The sequence below is a fragment of the Thamnophis sirtalis genome, unplaced genomic scaffold (genome assembly GCF_051295495.1).
Source record: "Thamnophis sirtalis isolate CommonGarterSnake01/CBP01778 unplaced genomic scaffold, rThaSir2_p1.2 scaffold_2, whole genome shotgun sequence".
Lineage (NCBI taxonomy): Eukaryota > Metazoa > Chordata > Lepidosauria > Squamata > Natricidae > Thamnophis > Thamnophis sirtalis.
Window position 1 is genome coordinate 155083193 of NW_028261382.1, and position 20543 is coordinate 155103735.

At 39.3% G+C, this 20543-nt stretch overlaps 1 protein-coding gene across 1 annotated transcript in view; it reads right to left on the reverse strand.

Annotated features, from left to right (window-relative positions):
* The window catches only part of PIEZO2 (piezo type mechanosensitive ion channel component 2), a 217105-nt gene that overhangs the window by 145138 nt on the left and 51424 nt on the right, over window positions 1-20543 (reverse strand). The window contains exon 2 of the mRNA XM_087707301.1: window positions 18255-18350. Coding sequence (XP_087563427.1) covers window positions 18255-18350 — 96 coding nt within the window. The remainder of the gene's footprint in view (window positions 1-18254; window positions 18351-20543) is intronic.

The following is a 20543-nucleotide window of genomic DNA, read 5'->3' on the forward strand; positions in this document are numbered from 1 at the left end:
CTTGAGGCCGTTATGGACTGGATGAGGGTTAACAAGCTTGTGCTCAACCCGGAAAAGACCGAGTGGCTGTTGTGTTTTCCTCCCAAAGATTTGACTAATATACCATCACTCAGGCTGGGGGGTCAAATTCTATACCCCTCAGAGAGGGTTCGCAACTTGGGAGTCCTCCTGGATCCGCAGCTGTCATTTGACCACCACCTAACGGCTGTGACCAGGGGGGCATTCGCCCAGGTTCGCCTGGTGCGCCAGTTGCGACCCTTCCTGAATCGGGAGGCTCTCACAACAGTCACTCGGGCCCTAGTGATCTCCAGGCTGGAATACTGCAATGTGCTCTACATGGGGCTGCCCTTGAAGAGCATCCGGCGACTTCAGCTAGTGCAGAACGCAGCCGCGCGAGTGATTGCGGGTGCTCCTCGATTCACCCGCATAACACCTATCCTCCGCGAGCTGCGCTGGCTACCTGTCGATCTCCGGATGCGCTTCAAGGTGCTATTAATCACCCATAAAGCCCTTCATGGCAGTGGATCTGGATACTTGAGAGACCGCCTTCTGCCGATTACATCCCTGCGACCAATAAGATCTCATAGGTTAGGCCTCCTCCGCATTCCATCGGCCAGCCAGTGTCGGCTGGCAACTACAAGGAGGAGGGCCTTCTCAGCAGTAGCCCCGGCCCTTTGGAACGAGCTCCCTGTAGAGATCCGCACCCTCTCCACCGTCCAAGCCTTCCGCACAGCCCTGAAGAACTGGCTCGCCCGCCAGGCCTGGGGATAACGATAGTGACCCCTCCCGAATGATGAATGTATGTTGCTTACCATTTTAGTATTTGTCTCTAGTTTGTTGTCTGTATCCCCCCCCTTCCTAGTTTATGTGAGCCGCCCTGAGTCCCCTCAGGGAAAAGGGCGGCCTACAAATTCCAATAAACTAAACTAAACAGAATGACAAACTGTTATGTCTGAGACTAGGCAAACGCGAGGTGTCAATCATCTCCACCCGATGACAGGACTGGCTGGTCAATGTAGGCGGCGCCTAAGGAAGCTAACGTTGTTCTAATTGGTTGCCGGTTTGACAGCTCCGATATAAAAGAGCGGTGAAACTGGAGTTTCTCTGTTCTGTCATGATTTGTGCTTAGTTGATGTTGAATAAACCTTTACTGTTGAACGGATCGCCTCAGTCAAGTAAATAATATTAGTACATAATACTGGCGATGAGGAGTAGGGAAGAAACTTCACGCAGCCTAGCCTATCGATAGCAGTGATTTTTTTTTTTACTTAAGATGTCGGCTATTCTGACTTTTGCCCCTTTCTCCGCCCAGAAGGAGTCATGGGAGGCTTTTCTGGAAAGATTTGAGTGTTTTTTACTGGCAAATGACTTCGCTGAAGTGTCAGAAAACAGGAAGATGGGTTTCTTCTTCAGTGCTTGTGGCCCAGAAATGTTTAGCATGGCCAGGGCATTGTCAGCGCCAATGCCTGTATATACTGTTCCGTGGGATACTTTGATGACTAATTTGAAACACCATTACTCCCCGCTTCATCAAAAATAGCACGTAGACATGCTTTTAGACAGTGTCTACAATTAGAAGTTGAGTCAATTTCCCAATATTTGGCCAGACTGAGACAGGAGGTGATTCCTTGTAAATTTAAGGAGCTAGATGATGCTCTATTGGAGCAATTTGTATGTGGGGTAAAGGACATTAGGCTGCAGCGCCAGCTTTTATCAAAACCTGAAACACCTGAATTAACACTACAGGCTGCTGTAGACGAGGCTAGAACCGCAGAGCTGGCTGACAAGAGTACGACACAGATTTATAATAGGCATAGTGGGGCCCTCCACCATTTCTATCTTCCTCTACTACCCAACAAATTGGGCAGGATGATTACAATTCTAATGATTCTGAGCAAGTCGGCCGTGTGCAGTCAAAAAATTACCTCAGGAGGGAGCCCGCCAAAAAACAAAGTGATGGCTGCCTGAGTTGCAGGGGCAAACACCTCTGTTCCACTTGTCGCTTTAAGGAGGCGGTATGCCAACGATGTGGCCGCTTAGGCCATATAGCAGCGGTTTGCCGGGTGAATTTAACTGACCAGACTTGCCAAAATGACCAGGGCTCTGGCTACCGTTACTCCAAGCCTCCACAAAACTGTACTAATGAATGCTTTGCTGTGAATGGTGAGGAAATGATTGAGGATTGGGTCGTTCAATCAGCTTCTGAATTGTATAAGGGTTCACAAAAACTTTTCAACACTGTACACATTGAAGGGAAGCCATGCCGCATGGAGATAGATACTGGCTCCACTAAGACAATAATTTCCTGGCTGTCTCTACAACAACTGCTTCCATCGATCTCCAAAGAACAACTCCAAGCCTCCACCTGCTGCCTGCATGACTATCAGGGAAACGTGATTCCTGTGTTAGGAGTCACATCTGTCCTCGTTGAATTCAAGTCCTTCAAAGCTCGGCTGTCTCTTGTCGTTGTTGCCACACCTCTGGCTACGCTGTTGGGCTTGGACTGGTTTCAGCCCCTTGGACTGTCAATTGATGGCGTGAACTCTGTGTCCATTGCCAATGACTTTGATTCGTTGACCACTGAATTTGCTGATGTGTTTAATGATGCCTTAGGTAACTACAAAGGCAAACCCATCGCCCTTAATTTAGACCTAAATGTTCCCCCTATAAGATTGAAGGCTAGGAGAATTCCTTTTGCCCTAAAATCTAAGGTCGAGGCTGAAATTGATAAATTGGTAGCTCAGGGGATCCTTGAACCTGTTGAATACTCACAATGGGAAACCCCTATTGTTACCCCTGTGAAGCCTAATGGGTCCGTTCGTATATGTGGGGACTATAAGTTGACCATGAATAGGGCGCTAAATTCGCATCCATACCCCGTTCCTGTGGTGCAACATCTTTTGCATTCGTTGGGGCATGGGTACATTTTTGCGGTTAGACATGGCCCAGGCGTCGCAGCAGTTACCTGTGGATCCGGCCTCTGCTGATGCACAAACAATTGTAACGTATAAAGGGGCCTTCTGCTGCACCAGGCAGCAATTTGGGATTTCTGTCGCTCTGAGAATATTTCAAAGTCTTATGGAGCGGCTACTCCAAGCGCTAGACAGAGTGGTTCCATATTTCGATGATGTATTGATCGCGGCCTCTAGCAAAATGGATCTCATCATCAAAACACGGAACAGCCTATCCAGATTTAGGTCAGCAGGATTGAGGCTTAAGCGTTCTAAATGCCACCTTGGGGTTCCTTCTGTCGAATTCCTGGGATTTTTAATTGACATCAATGAGATACATCCCACTCCAGCAAGGTTGAGGCTATTCAGCAGGCCCCCACCCCCTGTTCAAAGCTTGAATTACAGGCCTTTTTATGGTTCCTGAATTTCTATGCGATGTTTCTGCCACACAAGGCTTCTGTCGCGGAACCATTGCATAGTCTCCTGGATAGTACAGCTACCTGCCACTGGGGAGCGAGGGAGGCTAAGGCAATGATATTAAACATCTCCTTACCTCCTCTGCCGTGCTCTTACAATACAATGCTACCCTTCCTCTAACGCTGACTTGTGATGCTTCTCCCTATGGAATTGGGGCTGTTCTATCCCATGTATTACCTTCGGGGCAAGAAGCTCCTATCACATTTTTCTCTAGAACGCTGTCCCCGACTGAACGCAACTATAGTCAAGTGGATAAGGAGGCATTGGCAGCCGTAGCAGGTGTCAAGCAGTTCCATGACTATCTTTACGGCCGCCAGTTCCTCTTTTTTTTCTTAATTGAAAATTTTAAAAAGCTTTTACAAATATTTACCTCCCTTCCCCCACCCTTCCCACCCAAACCGATCTTGAATGTCCATTCTTGAATAGTAGGCAAATCTTCCTTCTTCCAGTATTGCGCCACCAACAGTCTTGCTGCTGTTGTTAGGTTCAAAATCAAATTAGTCTCTATAACAGTACAATCAATAGTTATACCTAACAAGAATAACTGAGGGGTAAACTTTATCCTCTTTTTAAAAATATTTTGCATAATTCACCATATTTTTATCCAGAATGCTTTAACCTTTGTTTTTGCCCACCCCAAGCTCCAGAAAAGCCTCCAAAGCCTGGGGAGGGCAAAAAAACGAGCCCAAGAGGCCAACCAGAAATTTCCGAACTTCTGGTTGGCCCATTGGGCCTGTTTTTCACCACCCCCAGGCTCTGAAGGCTTTCCTGAAGCCTGGGGAGGGTGAAAACTGCCTCTCCAACCCTCCCAAAGGCCGAAAATCAGCTGGTCAGCACGCGCATGTACACTGGAGCTGATGGCAGATATGACTCCATGTGCCACCTATGGCACGCATTCCATAAGTTCGCTATCACAGTTCTATGGCTTCTCGCTTCTTGGACAGAAACAGAAATGAGCAAAAATACTATATAATGAAAACTATTCTATTAATATGCCTGGATATCATTGCCACATATTCGTGCCCAAATTCATGGGGCAAAAAGACATGTTCATAATTTGCTTAGCAATCACTTGTTACACTATTTTAATGCTAGGAAATTTCAATTTTGATTTGATAATAGATTTAGTTTGTAGATATACTTTGTCAGAAATAAATGTATTAAGTATACTGATGTCATATTTGCTTACTACATGCTACACAGCCAAGCAATTTTTATGTGTGTGTGGGGGTAAGGAAAGCCCTTCGGTTATTTCAGAATGCCAAGTGAACAAGTCATATCCAATTCATTACTTTCTACAATGTGGCCTTTATAGTCACAGCAGTCTTCTTGTAGGTCAGAAAATTGCAGTATTTATAGCAGTTTGCTTGCTAGATTACCATTTTTGTCAAAAATATGTAAAAATGATTCAGCTAACCTCTCCTTCACCAGGCAACTGCATAGAATAACTGTGCAACCTGACTAACTTTGGTGATGCTTTCAACTTGAGATTGAGTTTTCATTTCATAGTTAGATAACACACACACACAATTGTCAACATTTTGACTCACCAAATATTTATTTAAGTAATTTTCTGAAGGAATTCCAAAACTCCTTGAGGATAAAGTTATTAAAAAAAAACAACCTGAATTACTGCAGAAAGTTGCATATTTTTTAATTTAGTTAGTTGGTTTGGAAACTGAAAGAATGCAATATGCTAAGCTAATAATTAAAACTCACTAAAAGTGATACTGTATTATACAGGTCTCTGTGTTCATTGAGTCACAATGTCTGAAATATTTTCTTATTTGCCACATTTGTTTTGAGAAAAAAATATAACACTAATTCTTCTTGTGCTTTGATCTCATTATCCTAAATGTAGCATTCTATGATATTTGCAAGTTTTAAATTGAGTATTTACATGGTGCTCTTCAAAAAAGACGTCCTTTATATTAACAAAGCAAAGCAACGAAGTGACTCTACATTAAACATGATATTGTATTACCACTCTCAAAATTCCAAATTAGAAATCATAATTTCCAAAAGTTGCCCAAGATTTTAAAAGTTCTGAAAAGAAATTTTGAGGATTTTGAACACGTCAGACATCTGATTTTACTATTATAAGAAACCAATATGGATGTATAGATCTCAAGAAATTTTATTTGTTTTGCTGCTTGTGTCAATATGGCATTATGCCAGTTAACAGATTATTTATTTAACAATGTATTTATCTGAAGTTGAGATCAGTTCTTTCCTGGTAAGGACTAGCTGAAACCATAAGTTATTTATGCTTGTGATATAAACTGTGAAATCGATAAAACAGCAAACTATTTACAAAGAACACCAAATGTAATGTTTCAGAATATTCCTAGCATATTCATTGTCATTCAAAAGAGAAAACCCAATTCTCATATTTCCTTAAAGGTTGTCTTGCAAAAAACTGAAGATGTAACTCATACTTTTAAAATAATGCCTTATTTACTTATAAAGGTAGTCCTCATTTAATGATAATAATTGAGACCAGAATTTCCACAGATAAGCAACATAGCTATAAAGTGTGATATCATATGACCTTGCTGCTTACCACAAGAGTCCTGGCATTTCCACTTGCTGTTGTTAAGTAAAACTCACACTATTGTTAAGCATGATGTCATGCTCACTATTCAGAACCTCCTGCTGGCTTCCCCATAGACTTTCTTGTCAAAAGCCAGATATATCACAAATGGTGATCATGTGACCACAGGACACTATAATGTTGTGATCATGAGCCAAGCGCCAGAATTGCGATCACATGATCAGGGGGCTTTCCGTTTATTGCAATGGGACCTGCATAAGTCCCTCATTCAGCACTGTCATAAATTTGAATGGTTGTTCAACAAGTGATTATTAAATGTGGATCACTACTGAGATAGGTGTTTTATCAATTATTTTATCACAATTCCTATAACCTTACTGTTCCTATAACCTTATCAAGGAGCCATGGTGGCACAGTGGTTAGAATGCAGTATTGCAGTCTAATTCTGCTGACTGCCAGGAGTTCTATCCTCACCGACTCAAGGTCAACTCAGCCTTCCATTCTTCTGAGGTCAATAAAATGAGGGCCCAGATTGTTGGGGGCAATATGCTGATCTGTAAACTGCTGAGAGGGCTGTAAAGCATATTGAAGTGGTATATAAGTCCTAATGCTATTGCTATTTTTCCATGAAACTTGGGATTATGTAATTATTTTCATTTTTGCTATATAAAGAAGGTATACATACAACTTCCTCTACTTTAGACTATTTCAGATTTCATTCTAAAGTGCTTCTAAATCATCTTTGTGCTTTGAATGGTTTAACAGGATTAGGAAATGGGTAGGATGAAGGACCTTACAAATTTTGATGTCTTCTCTACCAACCTTATATGAGTGGAAGTTCTTCCTTATTAATTAATCATCATATTTATTATACATCCAGATATATTTGATATACTTTATTCAATAACATAACCTAGAAGACTGAAGTCAGTGCACTAGGAATATACTTCAAATTGTGCTGCTGAATCTGTTAATAATATATACTTGCACTATATTAAAACCTATTAAAAATAATAGCTGAAATTTCTTCAGAGATATTTATGGGTAAGTTTCAGATTTCCACAAATTGTTCAGTCCTGAAAGATAAGAGGTAGTCCTTGTTTAGCAGCTACAATTGGGACTTGTAAGTCATTTATTAAGCAAATCAGTTGCTAAGTGAAATTACAAGTGTGCTTTTAATCTTACTTCTGCTTTCCTTTGCTTTACAGCCCTTACAAAGGTCTTAAATGCAAAGATTTGTCATAAAGTTATTTTTTCATCACTGTCATAACTGCAAATGATTGTTGCCTGAGGCAGTTGCCAAACGAGGACAATCTGTCTGTCAATTTCTCCATGGAGAGATGTGTATGTTAGTATCTCTGATTTTTTTAGCATGGATTTTAGATAGAAAAAGGCTGTGCTTATGTGTGTGTTTGTGTATATGTACACACATACAAAGGAGGAAAGGAAAGCCTTCATTTATTATAAGGAATTATACAATTCCACCCAAAAAGAATAGGCATAAACAGTAATACCAGACAAAGCCAGACTTCCATGTCAATACAATAAAAATCAGATTATAAGAATAAATGATTGCAGAAAATGCACTATTTATTAAGCTTTAGCAACAAGGAAGTTTTACAAAGTTCACATTCCCCCCAACACTGAAATTCACCTTCCACTCATTGAGAGAAGCCAAAAGTGACAAAAATCAATAAATAGTTTGATAAAACAAAATGTCTAAGCTTTAGCCACATCCAAAATAAACTACTGCCTGCACAGAGCATTCTTTTACAAAATAAACCCAAGTCTTTTGCCAGCAATAATTTATATACTGATGTTAAAAGAAATTTGGATGCTTAAGTTAGGAGGCAAACTGTTAAACAACCACTAAGTGGATTCTGATATGAGTCACGGTTTCCTAGGAATTAATCACACTGTACCCCCCAAAAAAATTAATTAAAAAGCAAAACAATTTTTTGCTTGGTGTTCTGTTGAACAGGCCAAAATCATCACAGAATATGCTGCAAATATGCTGCTTTTTATAATATAGCAGAATAATATAACATATCTCTTCATTTCATTTCCTTCTCAACACACACTCCTTTATTGCTCAGGCTAACAGCATGCCCCTCCCCCAGAAACTGAGGTGGCGAGTTTCCCTCAGGGCTTTATTCCCCAATACCTACAGGTGGTCCTTGACTTACAACAGTTTGTTTAAGGAACTGGTCAAAATTATAATGGCAGTGAAAAATGTGACTTATGACAGTTTTTCATAGTTACAACCTTTGTAGCATCCCCATGATCACATGATCAAAATTCAGATGCTTGGCAACTGGTTCATACTTATGACCCTTTCAGTGTCCCAAGGTCCTGTGATCCCCTTTTGCGACCTTCTGACAAGCAAAGTCAATGAGGAAGCCAGATTCACTTAACAGCCATGCTACTAACTTATCAATGGCGGTGATTCACCTAACAACCATAGCAAGAAAGGTCGTAAAATGGGGCAAACTCACTTAACAAATGTCTCACTTAGCAATCAAAATTTTGGGCTCAACTGTGGTCATAAGTTGAGGACTACCTGTATATTCAAAGCTTGACCAATGGGAATGCTGCTTGCATCTGCCCCACAACAGCTCTGGCTGGCAGTCAGGTTAGCTCATCATCCTTATGACAGCCCAGCTGTGTTCAAAGGTACTACTGGAGCTTCTTCTCCCCATTATTCTCACTTCTTCTACAGACTCACACCCATGCCAGGCCACCAAAATCCATATGCCACAGTAGCAAGATAAGGCAAAAACATCATAGCTTTTATTCATTACTATGAAAATCCTGGATTTTTGGAGCTCGCAGGAACGAGCTCGCAGGAACTGAAAGCCAGAAATCAGTTCACAAAAGGATGCAGCTCACAGGAGAGTTGTTTCCAAGAAGGAGGCCAGAGGATGCTGTAATTTAGCAAGAGCCTCTGACATTGATTTATTAGTCAAGTTGATGTTCTTTCTTTCAAAAGTTAAAAAGAGCTGACATCTGCTACTGAAGTCTTTTTAACTGTCCTCTTGTCTCAGACTTTGGCACTTGGCCAAGTCCTTGTCTTAGCTCTTGGCATGGATCTAATTTTCCGTTATCAGAGTCTGCACCCATATGTGCCAAGCTTCATTTATTAATCATGGGACCTCCTTCAGGTGGTTGAAGCCCACAAACCAACACAGATATTGCTCTTGAACTTCAGAATCCAAGAGGTCCATAAGACCATGTTAGCTCTAGAGCAGTGTTTCTCAACATTGGCATCTTTTAAGTCCTGTGGACTTCAACTCCCAGAATCCCCCAGCCAGCACAACTGGTGGGGAATTCTGGGAGTTGAAGTCCACAGGACTTAAAGTCGCCAAGGTTGAGAAACACTGATCTAGACAATTCACACTTTCCCTGGAGGACCAAATCCTGTTGGTTCCAGGTCAGGCAGCCATTGAAACCCATGACTATTCAAATCTAAATTTGTTTACTGTATAAGACGCAGTCTTTTCGAAGTAAGAAAACTTGTGACAGTGATAGTGGTCTGATCACCTCTAAATTATACTGCAACATGATTTATCTGAAACTGTCTTTGAAGATTCCACAAAAACTACATTTGGCACAGTTTTCTAAGAAGAAGTGGTAATTAAAGACAGTTTCACAAAAAGCGTAGGTGGCTACTTGCAATAGAACGAAGAGCTGGAGAGTAGACACGTTCATTGTAATTACTCTCTGAACAAGGAGAGAACTTGAGATTACCCACAAATGCTCCAGACAGCTGCTCAATATACATGAACAGATGTAACCAAATAATGTGGATTTGATCCACAATGTAATTTTATTACAATTATGTAAACAATGTCATAAGCCCCAAGCCAATCAACTGCTACATATATGGCTTTTATTTATAGTTAAGACAAACTACTTCCAGACCAATTTCCATACAACCTGTGATCATGATATAGAAATAGATAAAGCACCACATTGTAAACTTTGAAAGAGTATGTATTCAATTCTTGCAAAAAGAAACATTTCTTTAATTCATGAAATTGCTTATTTGGCGTATCCATGTTGACTTGAACCATCTTTATGTCTGATATTAAGAATGTATATTCAAAATAAAAAAATGACCACACAGGAAGCCTCTTTCTCAGGGTCCAACAGTGACCTCTGTGATCTAATGCAACTTCCTCAAACAAGTGAAGGGAGGAAATCATGCTAGGCGGGAAGAAAAACATAATTTTGAATTCCGTAGTGAACAATCACAGCAGGGGAAACAGATTATTTAACCTTCAAAGAGTTCTACAACAGAACAATGACTTCTATTTTCAAAGAGTGTTCAGGTGGTTTCAGATCTGAGACCCAATCATGTTACAAATGCAATACAAGCTATGTGTCAATATTTAGTTTGAATTCCAAATATCTATTTAAGTGAGACTTGTTTAGTTGACTGACCCCTCCCTCCTAATATTCCAGCTTCTCTCTGGTAGTAGGGATAATTCTCCTAACTAGGAATAATTGTGGTTATTGGCTATTGTGAAAATACTAAAGGAATTTTGAAAAGGACATGGAGAATATCAAACATATTCTGTACAAATGATCTCTAAAGGAGTGTTTTGTATTCTGATACCCTACAGATATGGTGGATACAAACCATCCATATTATTCAGCCACATGTACCCATGAGAGAAATTTGCTTATGTGATACACTCTCTGAAATCTATTTAGATAGCACATCACATTTAAATATTGTACGGTATATCATTATAAAAAAGGAAGGCAGCCTGCATCAAGACATAACTGCATGGATTTTGATTCACCAAGGCAAATGCTATCAGCATTGCATTGCCCACTTAACACTTATTTGTGTTGCTTTCTTTGGACTAAAAATTAGGTGTTCAGAGATGGAGACTATGTGGATTCTGTCCAACATAGGCAGGTATGTCCTTCATTTAAAAGAAATTATTTTGTTACTAACCAATTATTCACTTTCTACTATCTTAAAATTCAACGTGCCATTCTTTCAAAAACTGAGGAACATCAAACTATCTGCAATGGTTGAAGTTCCTTGAAAGGTGTTCCAGTATAATTGACAGCTTAAAATAGCTACTCAGAAACACAGTATGTTTAAAACAAATTCAGGACAGCTCAATTATGTACACTTTTTAGGTACATTGAGAGCATTTGCACCAAAGACAAATTCCTTGTGTGTCCAATCACACTTGGCCAATAAAAAATTCTATTCTATTCTATTCTATTCTATTCTTTCATTACTTCTTTTCCCAAAGCAAAAAAATAAAGGATTGTGCCAAAGTATCAGGTTGGTAATTCTAATTATAATACTACATCTTAAGTATAGTAAAGGAATGAAACATTTGAGAATTATAAAAGTGTGGTGGTCATCCTTTTTCTCCATTGACCTTTTATGATGTGGAATAAAATTAAGAGCAGTCCAAACAACAGAAAAAAGATGAGAATAAATACTGTATATATTTATTTAATTAAAAACAATATGTCTACTGCAGCACTGAAATTTTTGCTTGTATCAGGTAGACACTCTAATAGTGAACTGATTTACGATACTGACGGCAATGAAACTATCAGTGGCACACTTATATTCGGTCTACTTGTCAGTAATACACTGGTCCATTTTAAAGAGCTCATTAAGACATGTTTCTGACCAGTTACAGTACTGTCTACACAACAAATTCTTTTTTGGAGGAAAAAGAAGTGCACACACACTAACAGACCCTTACCCTTGATATAATTTGTACATATTGGAATGGATCTGCCCTATATATATTTAGCCAATCTAACAAAAACACATAGGATCTGCCCTTTATACATTATACATTCAGTCAAACTAATAAAAACACTCTGGTGGATCCCTTTCCCATTTTTACAGTGGCCTAATAAAATACCTAAGATGATGTCCTGCTTTCTCTTCTTCTCCACCCTCATCGTCCCATACTTTAATGCAACATGAATAACTGAATAATGCTCCATTGTAAGTCGAGGCTGTGGCACTTTGGTGTCTATATTGGGAGGTGAGATTGCAGTTGTGTGAAGAGCAGGAGAAGATAAAGTTGCAGATGAGAAAAGCAAAAATGGCAGGACAATGCCTAGAGAAAGATCTAAATATTTCAGGATTCCCTAGCTAAAGAGAAGATTATTTAAACTATCTGTTTTATAATGTTCAAATATATTGCAGATGAATGAAAAACAAGGGAGGATGGAACATCTAATTATATGTTTAACTAGAAAAACTCTTAAGAGCACATACAGAGCTTCCTATTCAAAGTGTCTGACTATAACTGAGTTAAGGATACGATGTTGTATCAACATAATTAGATATTCCTGCCAATAAAAGTTTAAGCAATATCTCTATGACCCAAAGAAAAAAATGAGAGAGTTGTAGGGAGTTGTAGGGGAAAATGTGATTAAAACCAGAAATACAAGGGAAATAGGTTGGATGAAATCATGTTAGAAAAATTTGTCCAAATATTGCCATGTTTTATGGGTCCAAGATCATCACACAGAAATAGGGCTAAACGTATATCCCTTACATAGAAATTAACTGGCCACAAATTGAAGAGGTTATAGAAAAGGCAAAAGCTGGGAAAGAAAGCTAGAACAGCAAAATCAACACTAATAAGAAAGCAGAAATTATAAAAATAAAAAGATATGAGCTCTTCCTCAACAAGGAAAAAATAAGAAATACAAATTTCTAATACAAATACAGTATTCAAGTGTCATAACTCTGGTTATTAGGGCATGTGGCCAAAACTGTCAACTTCAAAATATTATAGTATAATAGTTTCTAAAAGCTCTATAGAAAAAGAAATGGGAATATCTAAAAAGGGTGACAAGTAGATGGCCTAAACATGGGACCAGGAGGATGCTTGTACATCTTCAAACTACAGAAGTTCAAATGACTTTGATTTTGACTTTAGCGGATTCATTTTTTCACGTAAGGGCTATAAAAATCTGGTTCTAGGTAGCAACCTCAAACAATATTGTACAAAATTTCCAAATTACATACAGGTGAAACTCAAAAAAAATTAGAATATAGTGCAAAAGTTCATTTATTTCAGTAATGCAACTTAAAAGGTGAAACTAATATATGAGATAGACCCATTACATGCAAAGCAAGATAGTTGAAGCCATTATTTGTCCTAATTGTGATGATTATGGTTTACAACTCATGAAAACTCCAAATCCACAATCTCAGAAAATTAGAATATTACATGCAATCAGTAAAACAAGGATTGTACATAATATCGGACCTCTGAAAAGTATAAGCATGCATATGTACTCAGTACTTGGTTTGGGCCCCTTTTGCAGCAATTACTGCCTCAATGCGGCGTGGCATGGAAGCTATCAGCCTGTGGCACTGCTGAGGTGTTATGGAAGACCAGGATGCTTCAATAGCAGCCTTCAGCTCTTCTGCATTGTTCGGTCTCATGTCTCTCATCTTTCTCTTGGCAATGGCCCATAGATTCTCTATGGGGTTCAGGTCAGTCGAGTTTGCTGGCCAATCAAGCACAGTAATCTCATGGTCATTGAACCAGGTTTTGGTGCTTTTGGCAGTGTGGGCAGGTGCCAAGTCCTGCTGGAAAATGAAATCAGGATCCCCATAAAGCTCATCTGCAGAAGGAAGCATGAAGTGCTCCAAAATCTCCTGGTAGACGACTGCGTTGACCCTGGACTTAATGAAGCACAGTGGACCAACACTAACAGATGACATGACTCCCCAAATCAACACAGACTGTGGAAACCACACTAGACTTCAAGCATCTTGCAGTGTGTACCTCTCCATTCTTCCTCCATACTCTGGGTCCTTGGTTTCCAAATGAGATGCAAAAGTTGCTCTCATCAGAAAAGAGCACTTTGGACCATTGAGCAACAGACCAGGTCTGTTTTTCTTTAGCCCAGGTAAGACGCTTTTGACGCTGTTTGTTCAGGAGCAGCTTGACAAGAGAATTACGACATTTGAAGCCCATGTCCAAGATCCATCTGTGCGTGGTGGCTCTTGATGCACTGACTCCAGCCTCAGTCCACTCCTTGTGAAAGTCCCCAACACTTTTGAATGGCCTTTTCCTGACAATTTTCTCCAGGCTGCGGTCATCCCTGCTGCTTTTTCTTCCACACTTTTCCCTTCCACATAACTTTCTATTAATGTGCTTTGATATAGCACTTTGGGAATATCCAACTTCTTTTGCAATTACCTTTTGAGGCTTTCCCTTCTTATGGAGGGTGTCAATGATGGTTTTCTGGACAACTGTCAGGTCAGCAGTCTTTCCCATGATTGTGATTCCTACTGACCCAGACTGAGAGACCATTTAAAGGCTCAGGAACCCTTTGCAGGTGTTATGGCTTAATTAGCTGATTAGAGTGGGACACTTTGAGCCTAGAATATTGCACCTTTTCACAATATTCTAATTTTCTGAGATTGTGGATTTGGGGTTTTCATGAGCTGTAATCCATAATCATCACAATTATGACAAATCACGGCTTTGTGTAAATATTGTGGAAAATACTTTGATTCATCAAAATGAATTTTCCCTAATGGTAATTTTTATTCTTTAGTAGATTAGATATGACATTATATTAAAAAATCACAATGTCAATATAATCAGTTACAACAATTTTTGCCACAAGACATTTAGGTCCCTTGGAATTTCCAAAAACAGTTGATTATCTTAAGATAAAGACAAACTGCAACAGTACAACAATATAGTTTAATTTTATTTTATTTTATTTGGACTGCCATGGATTATTTGAAAAGTGAGTAGATTTTAGATTCAAGGCAAAACCTTATAAAAGCTTCTGGAAACTTGCCCTTAAAACAATTACCTCAACAATTCAAGCTTATTTAGCATTTTTTAAAAACAGAGATTGGTCATCCTCCCCCAAAGATCCGTTTTAAGGATATTTGACAGGAGTGAAAAACACGTAGCACTGCAGTGTCGTATACAGACAATCAGTTTCACGCATCAGCCACGGAGGCAAGACAAAGTATATCAACATGATTCACTTTGCTCTACAGTCAATCCCTATTTGTCTTAGTAACTGGGCCAATAAGTGAGGCTGCCCAGACAGATTTTGCAAGGAAAATTAAAATGCCGTAATTGGTGAAATTCCTGCTAGTGGGAAAATATCCACCACTCACTCTTCCAGTAAAAGGTGAAGGTTGAGAAGGCAAATATTGACATATGACTTATTGGTTTAGCTATCTGTCAAAACTTGATGGCACACAGTGGATTGAAATTTGGAGCCTTTTTCCTTCCCTCAGGAAGCTCTCACTCATCACATGGACCGTGTACAGCAGTAATAGTCTCCTCACTGTTTTCCCCCCAGAAAGTTCTTACTCTCTCTGCAAAAACTCATTCACTTCACCTGTTATTTATATTTGTCTTCATTCTATCCTTATTCTGCCATTTGCTCACCCAATACTGCTTGTGTGTATTTCTCCCTCATTTGTTTGACTCTCCTACATAGCAAAAGAGTCAAACAAATGAGGAAGAAATACACACAAGCAGTATGGGGAGAGAAAATGATTGTCTTTCTCACTTTGTGAAGCTCCAGTGACACATTATATTCATACAAGGAACCTAATCATCCTTTCTGCCCAATCAAATGGTCATGGGGCGGATGCATATTCACAGCAGCAAAAGTGGCCAAAAGAAGCTGAATAGATGCCGGCCATACCACACACTGTGGATATAAGCATCATGTACATCTGAAGTTAAGTGGATGCAGCTATGTGGTGCGGGTGAAAGAAGGGCTGCAACTTGAAGAAATGTTTTTAAAGGCTGTTTAGGAAGATACGTTGAAGGGAGATGGAAATATATTGTAAATGTAAGTTCCAACAGCAAAATTCATAGACATTTAGCCTGGGAAAGTATTATGGATAAATAATATAGTGTTTTACATGAAGGAATATTTTTCATTTCACCTGACTGAAATGATATTAAGTTTTATATAACTTTTTTAATTAAAACATTTATCAATTTAACAGAACTTAAAAATTAAGCCAGATCTATTGTTTTTAAATAAACTCACTATTGAAGACTAAACGCCATTACTGTTGCTAATATTATTTCAATTAAGAGACAAGGAAGGCAAGAAAATATCTAACATACATAAAAAATCCAGATAGTATGGAAAATAGCTGAAGCATCTCTTACCAGTAGAACAAATAGAACTGGAAGGGAAGGAAAGAAAGAAAAAGATCCAAAATCTGCATACCTAATAGAAGAGTCAAGAAGCAAATTATCTGGAGGCTCGTTATACTATTAAGCCAATCAATCATACGAATAGCATCATCCAAAAATAAAACAGAAGTATACAGTAAAGGAAAATAATTTAAGAATGCCAAAAATAATAGAAGGAAAAACCTGTGCCGTTCTACACCTTCTTCTTCCCAAACTTCATTTAATAAATACTAGATAACCTGTGATCTGTTGGGTCATCATTTCAATTGTGTCATTATTTCAAAAAGATTTATTTACCTAAAGAAAGCAATCAAATGACCGCAGGTAGTCAAAAAAATAGTGGGATATGGAGCAATTCCTCATTTCCTGTCAACTTCTCACTGACTTTCACTGTAAGAAGCTTTCAGGGTGAAAGCCAATGGGAAAGCTGGCAGGGCAAGCTGCTAGGGTAAGCCTTCCCAACCCGTGCACTCTTCCCCAGTCCCTCTGTGTATGTGCTGTGCTGGCTACTCACACGCACAGGTACATGCTTCCTGACCTGAAGTGCACCCTCATGCACTCTCCCTGGTCCTCGCCACATCTCTCAGACACCCCCTTGCTCTTTCCCCACCTGGCAGCTGGCCTTGGACTTGCAACTTCCTATCAGTTTTCTCACTGACTTTGCTTCTGCGATGAGGCAGTGAGTGTCAGAATCATAACTGATTTCAGGCTTCCTGCTGATTCTCCATTGATTTGTGGGAAATTGTTAGGGAGCATTGAAAATCACAATCACATGACTATGGTTGTACGGTGGCACTGAAGCAGGCATAGCTTTTTCAAATTTCAACCTCATGGAAGTATTGGGATTTGGACACATCACTTTAGTTTGTCCATTTAAAAATTGTTCAAAAAGCGTTTCAAAAATTATTGCCTTATAGGCTACAAAGAGACAAAAAGATATGACAGTTTTAGTAGTATATAGATCTCCACATATAACCTTTTGCAACAACAAAAGCTTCTGGATATTCTTCAAGGATGGCTTCATGCAGAGCATATTACAGTAACCCAGTCAGAGGTGACTAGAGAATGAATGACCATAGGTATAACCTCTCAATCCAGGTATGGACACAACTGGGGCACAACATGAAGCTATCCCACAACATGAAGCTATTGAACCCCATCCAATGCCAAAGATAGTATAGTCCTAGAACCGGCAAGACCCAAAACCCAAAGCCACTCAGTTTTGCCAGGGTTCAGCTAAAACCTGTTGTTCCCCATCCAGACCCTCACAGCTTCAGACATCTATTATCTATTATTCATTCATTCATTCGTTCGTTCGTTCATTTAATTTTTATAATGCCCATCTCCCTACAACGTGATTCTGGGCAGCTATTACTCACACCTTACAACAACTGTCCTAAAAATATTAAGTTTCCTCAAATATCTTTGGACCCTGATAGTCTTTGTTTAATATAATGCAGGGGTTCCCAACTGGGGGGAGGGGTGCTCACAGCCCTTGGGAGTGTGAGATGATAGTCCAGGGGGTGCGAAAACTTGGGTTTAGAAGTTTCAAAATTATAATATATATGTATAATTATATGCATATAATTATTTACTTTTATAAGGGGTGCAAGAATATATCAGAAGCGTTCTAGCCGTGCAGGGTATAGAAAAGGTTGGGAACCCCTGATATAATGCATTCAACAGGAAGCGCAGGTCAATGAACTATATACTTCAATAAACTATGAAGCTCTTACCAGTTTTGAGGAATTGATTGTCAAGTAATAGTTATAAATGCTGGATTTATTTATTTATTTATTTACTCACTTACTTACTTACTTACTTACTTACTTACTTATTTATTTATTTATTTATTTATTTATTTATTTATTTATTTATTAAATTTCTAAGCCGGCCATCTCAATAAGACAAGCCTGTATACATTATAAATCTATATGTACATTTTTGTTTCTTACAGTGGAGTCTTTCTGAGACAGAGTTCGACTTATTTAAAAAAGAACAATTTCATTGTAACAGTGATTATATCTATCTTACTTTAAATACATCTGCCAGGAACATGATGCTTACCTTGCATTGTTATTTTTGTAGGTTCAGAAAACAGCGGAATGAGTAAGAGGTAGATGAGGTAGACAAATGAGAGCCCATTGTAGCGGAACGCACATGCTGCAGAGAGAAGGGAGAAACACAGGTAAGTATAGGTAACATTAGGTGAATAATTAATATGATAGCACACAGACCAAGGTATTGTATATGTAATGCATAGTTGCTACCAAATCTTCATATATAAATGTATGCATTCTCTCTCTTCCTCTCCCTCTCCCTCTCCCCCCTCCCCATGTCTATGTATATAACTAGACTACAGTAAATAACTTTTGAGAGCTGGTGAACATATTTGGAATTCTGAAAACATTTCAAAGCCCTTAGTAGATCATTTGATTCATATAAAGGTTATCATAGGAAACATGACTTCTGAGAGAATACCCACTACAAGAAGGCAAATTAAGGTTGCATCCTGTCATCACTCTACCTCCTGAAGATTCAATCTATCAGCCTAGTCAAGTGCACAAGTGGAGTTGTACCTGCGAGAACAAGTGCCTACCACTTGTGCAACCAGGCTCTAAGTGGACCTTGGTTCAGTAGAGGGTTTGGGGACCCTGGGCTTAAAGAATAATAGTAGGGTGGCTTTATGATTCAGCCAAAAGATTATTTAGCTCATCTCTTGGTTTTATGACAGACTTCTTCTTTGATGCTAGAAGTCTTCTATTATAGTTCTAGATTTTTCTTATCAAAAAATCTGAAGAAATAATTGAAATTAATTAATTAGTTCAATTTCTATAGCCACCCATCTCAGACAATGACTCTGGGTGGCTTACAATTCAAGAAACGTATTACAATTAAGATACCAAAATCGTTTTAAAATAATAAAAAATAATAAAAACAATACAATCATCCAAAATAAATAGACGTAGAACCTGAAATATTTCACTAGTTAACAATACAGCCAGAAAATGGCATTCTTGACACATTCAACACCCCAGCTCAGCAACATAATCAGGGTTTAAGGCCTTACAAAAGACTAATAGGGTGGGGGCCATTCTAATCTCGAGGGGAGGATGTTCCATAGAGCAGGGCCCATCTTCTAGCCCCTGGCAGCCGATACTCTTTGACTGATAGGATCTGCAGCATGCCCATTCTGCTAGATTAAGGTGGACAAGAAGAAACTCTTGGGAAAAGGTGATCCCTCAGGTAACCCAATCTCAAGCCATGTAAGCCATGTAAGCCATGTAACAGAGCCCATTTATACCTGATCAAATGTCTATTTTCCCATCTCATGGGAACTTTCCTTAAATTGTCCAACTGAAACACAGCGATAGGAAACCTTGTAAGAAGCAAGAACTTCAGTTGTATAACTTTAGCTATAAATAAGCTAAACTATTCTCCTTGTTCATGAAAAGATTTTATCCAACAAGCCTAACAACTGTTGCAAATTTTATACAAGTAGTCCTCAACTAATAACTATTTGTTCAATGACTGTTAGGTAAGCTCCCCGTTAGGAGAGCAAGTACATTCAGCGAAGCGTTGTGAGAGTTGTGTTGGATAACACACAAACCAGCATACAGAGACACTGCAGTTTAAATAGGCTTCTACTTTCGTGGAAATAGAGGTATCAGAGTCCATCAAACAGTCCAAGTCATACATGGATAAGACAATCAATCATCAACGTCTTTCAGTTAAGGGATAATCCAAATAGCCCAGTATCATATAATCAGTTCAGTACTCAAGGTTTGCTAACAGTTGCAAAACTTACAATAGCTCACGGTACTTTCTAACAGCCAGCTTCCAAAACACAGAGATCAGATCAGCCCAGCATCTAACAAACAGAGAGCTAACAGTCATTCTGGCTCCCTCTTATGGCCGAGTGAGGAAAACAGCAACCAATCATATTTTACAGTATGATTTAAAGAAACAGGTATAGCATTGTTACATGATTTATATATTGCCAACCCAACTGTTAGATTATATTCCTAACAATGACCATTTGAAATTATGATAGCTCTGAACAAAGGGACTTGAGACCTCTGCCTGTAGTTCTAACCACTGCAATATCCTTACAGTCATGTGATCAAAATTTGGGAACTTGGCAGTGCGCCCACCTTTCTGACTGGGAGTGCCGCAATTCCTCCCACCATGGGCTGGGAGGCCTTAGCCAGCTAGGCCCACTGGTGTGAAAATCTGCTGGGGGCTGGGAGTCCTCTGCCAGCTAGTCCCAGAAATGTTCAGGCCTTCCCCCTCCCAGTCTGAGAGCCCCAGCTCCTCCTGGCCGCAGATGAAGCAAACAAAATGTTACGATGTTTA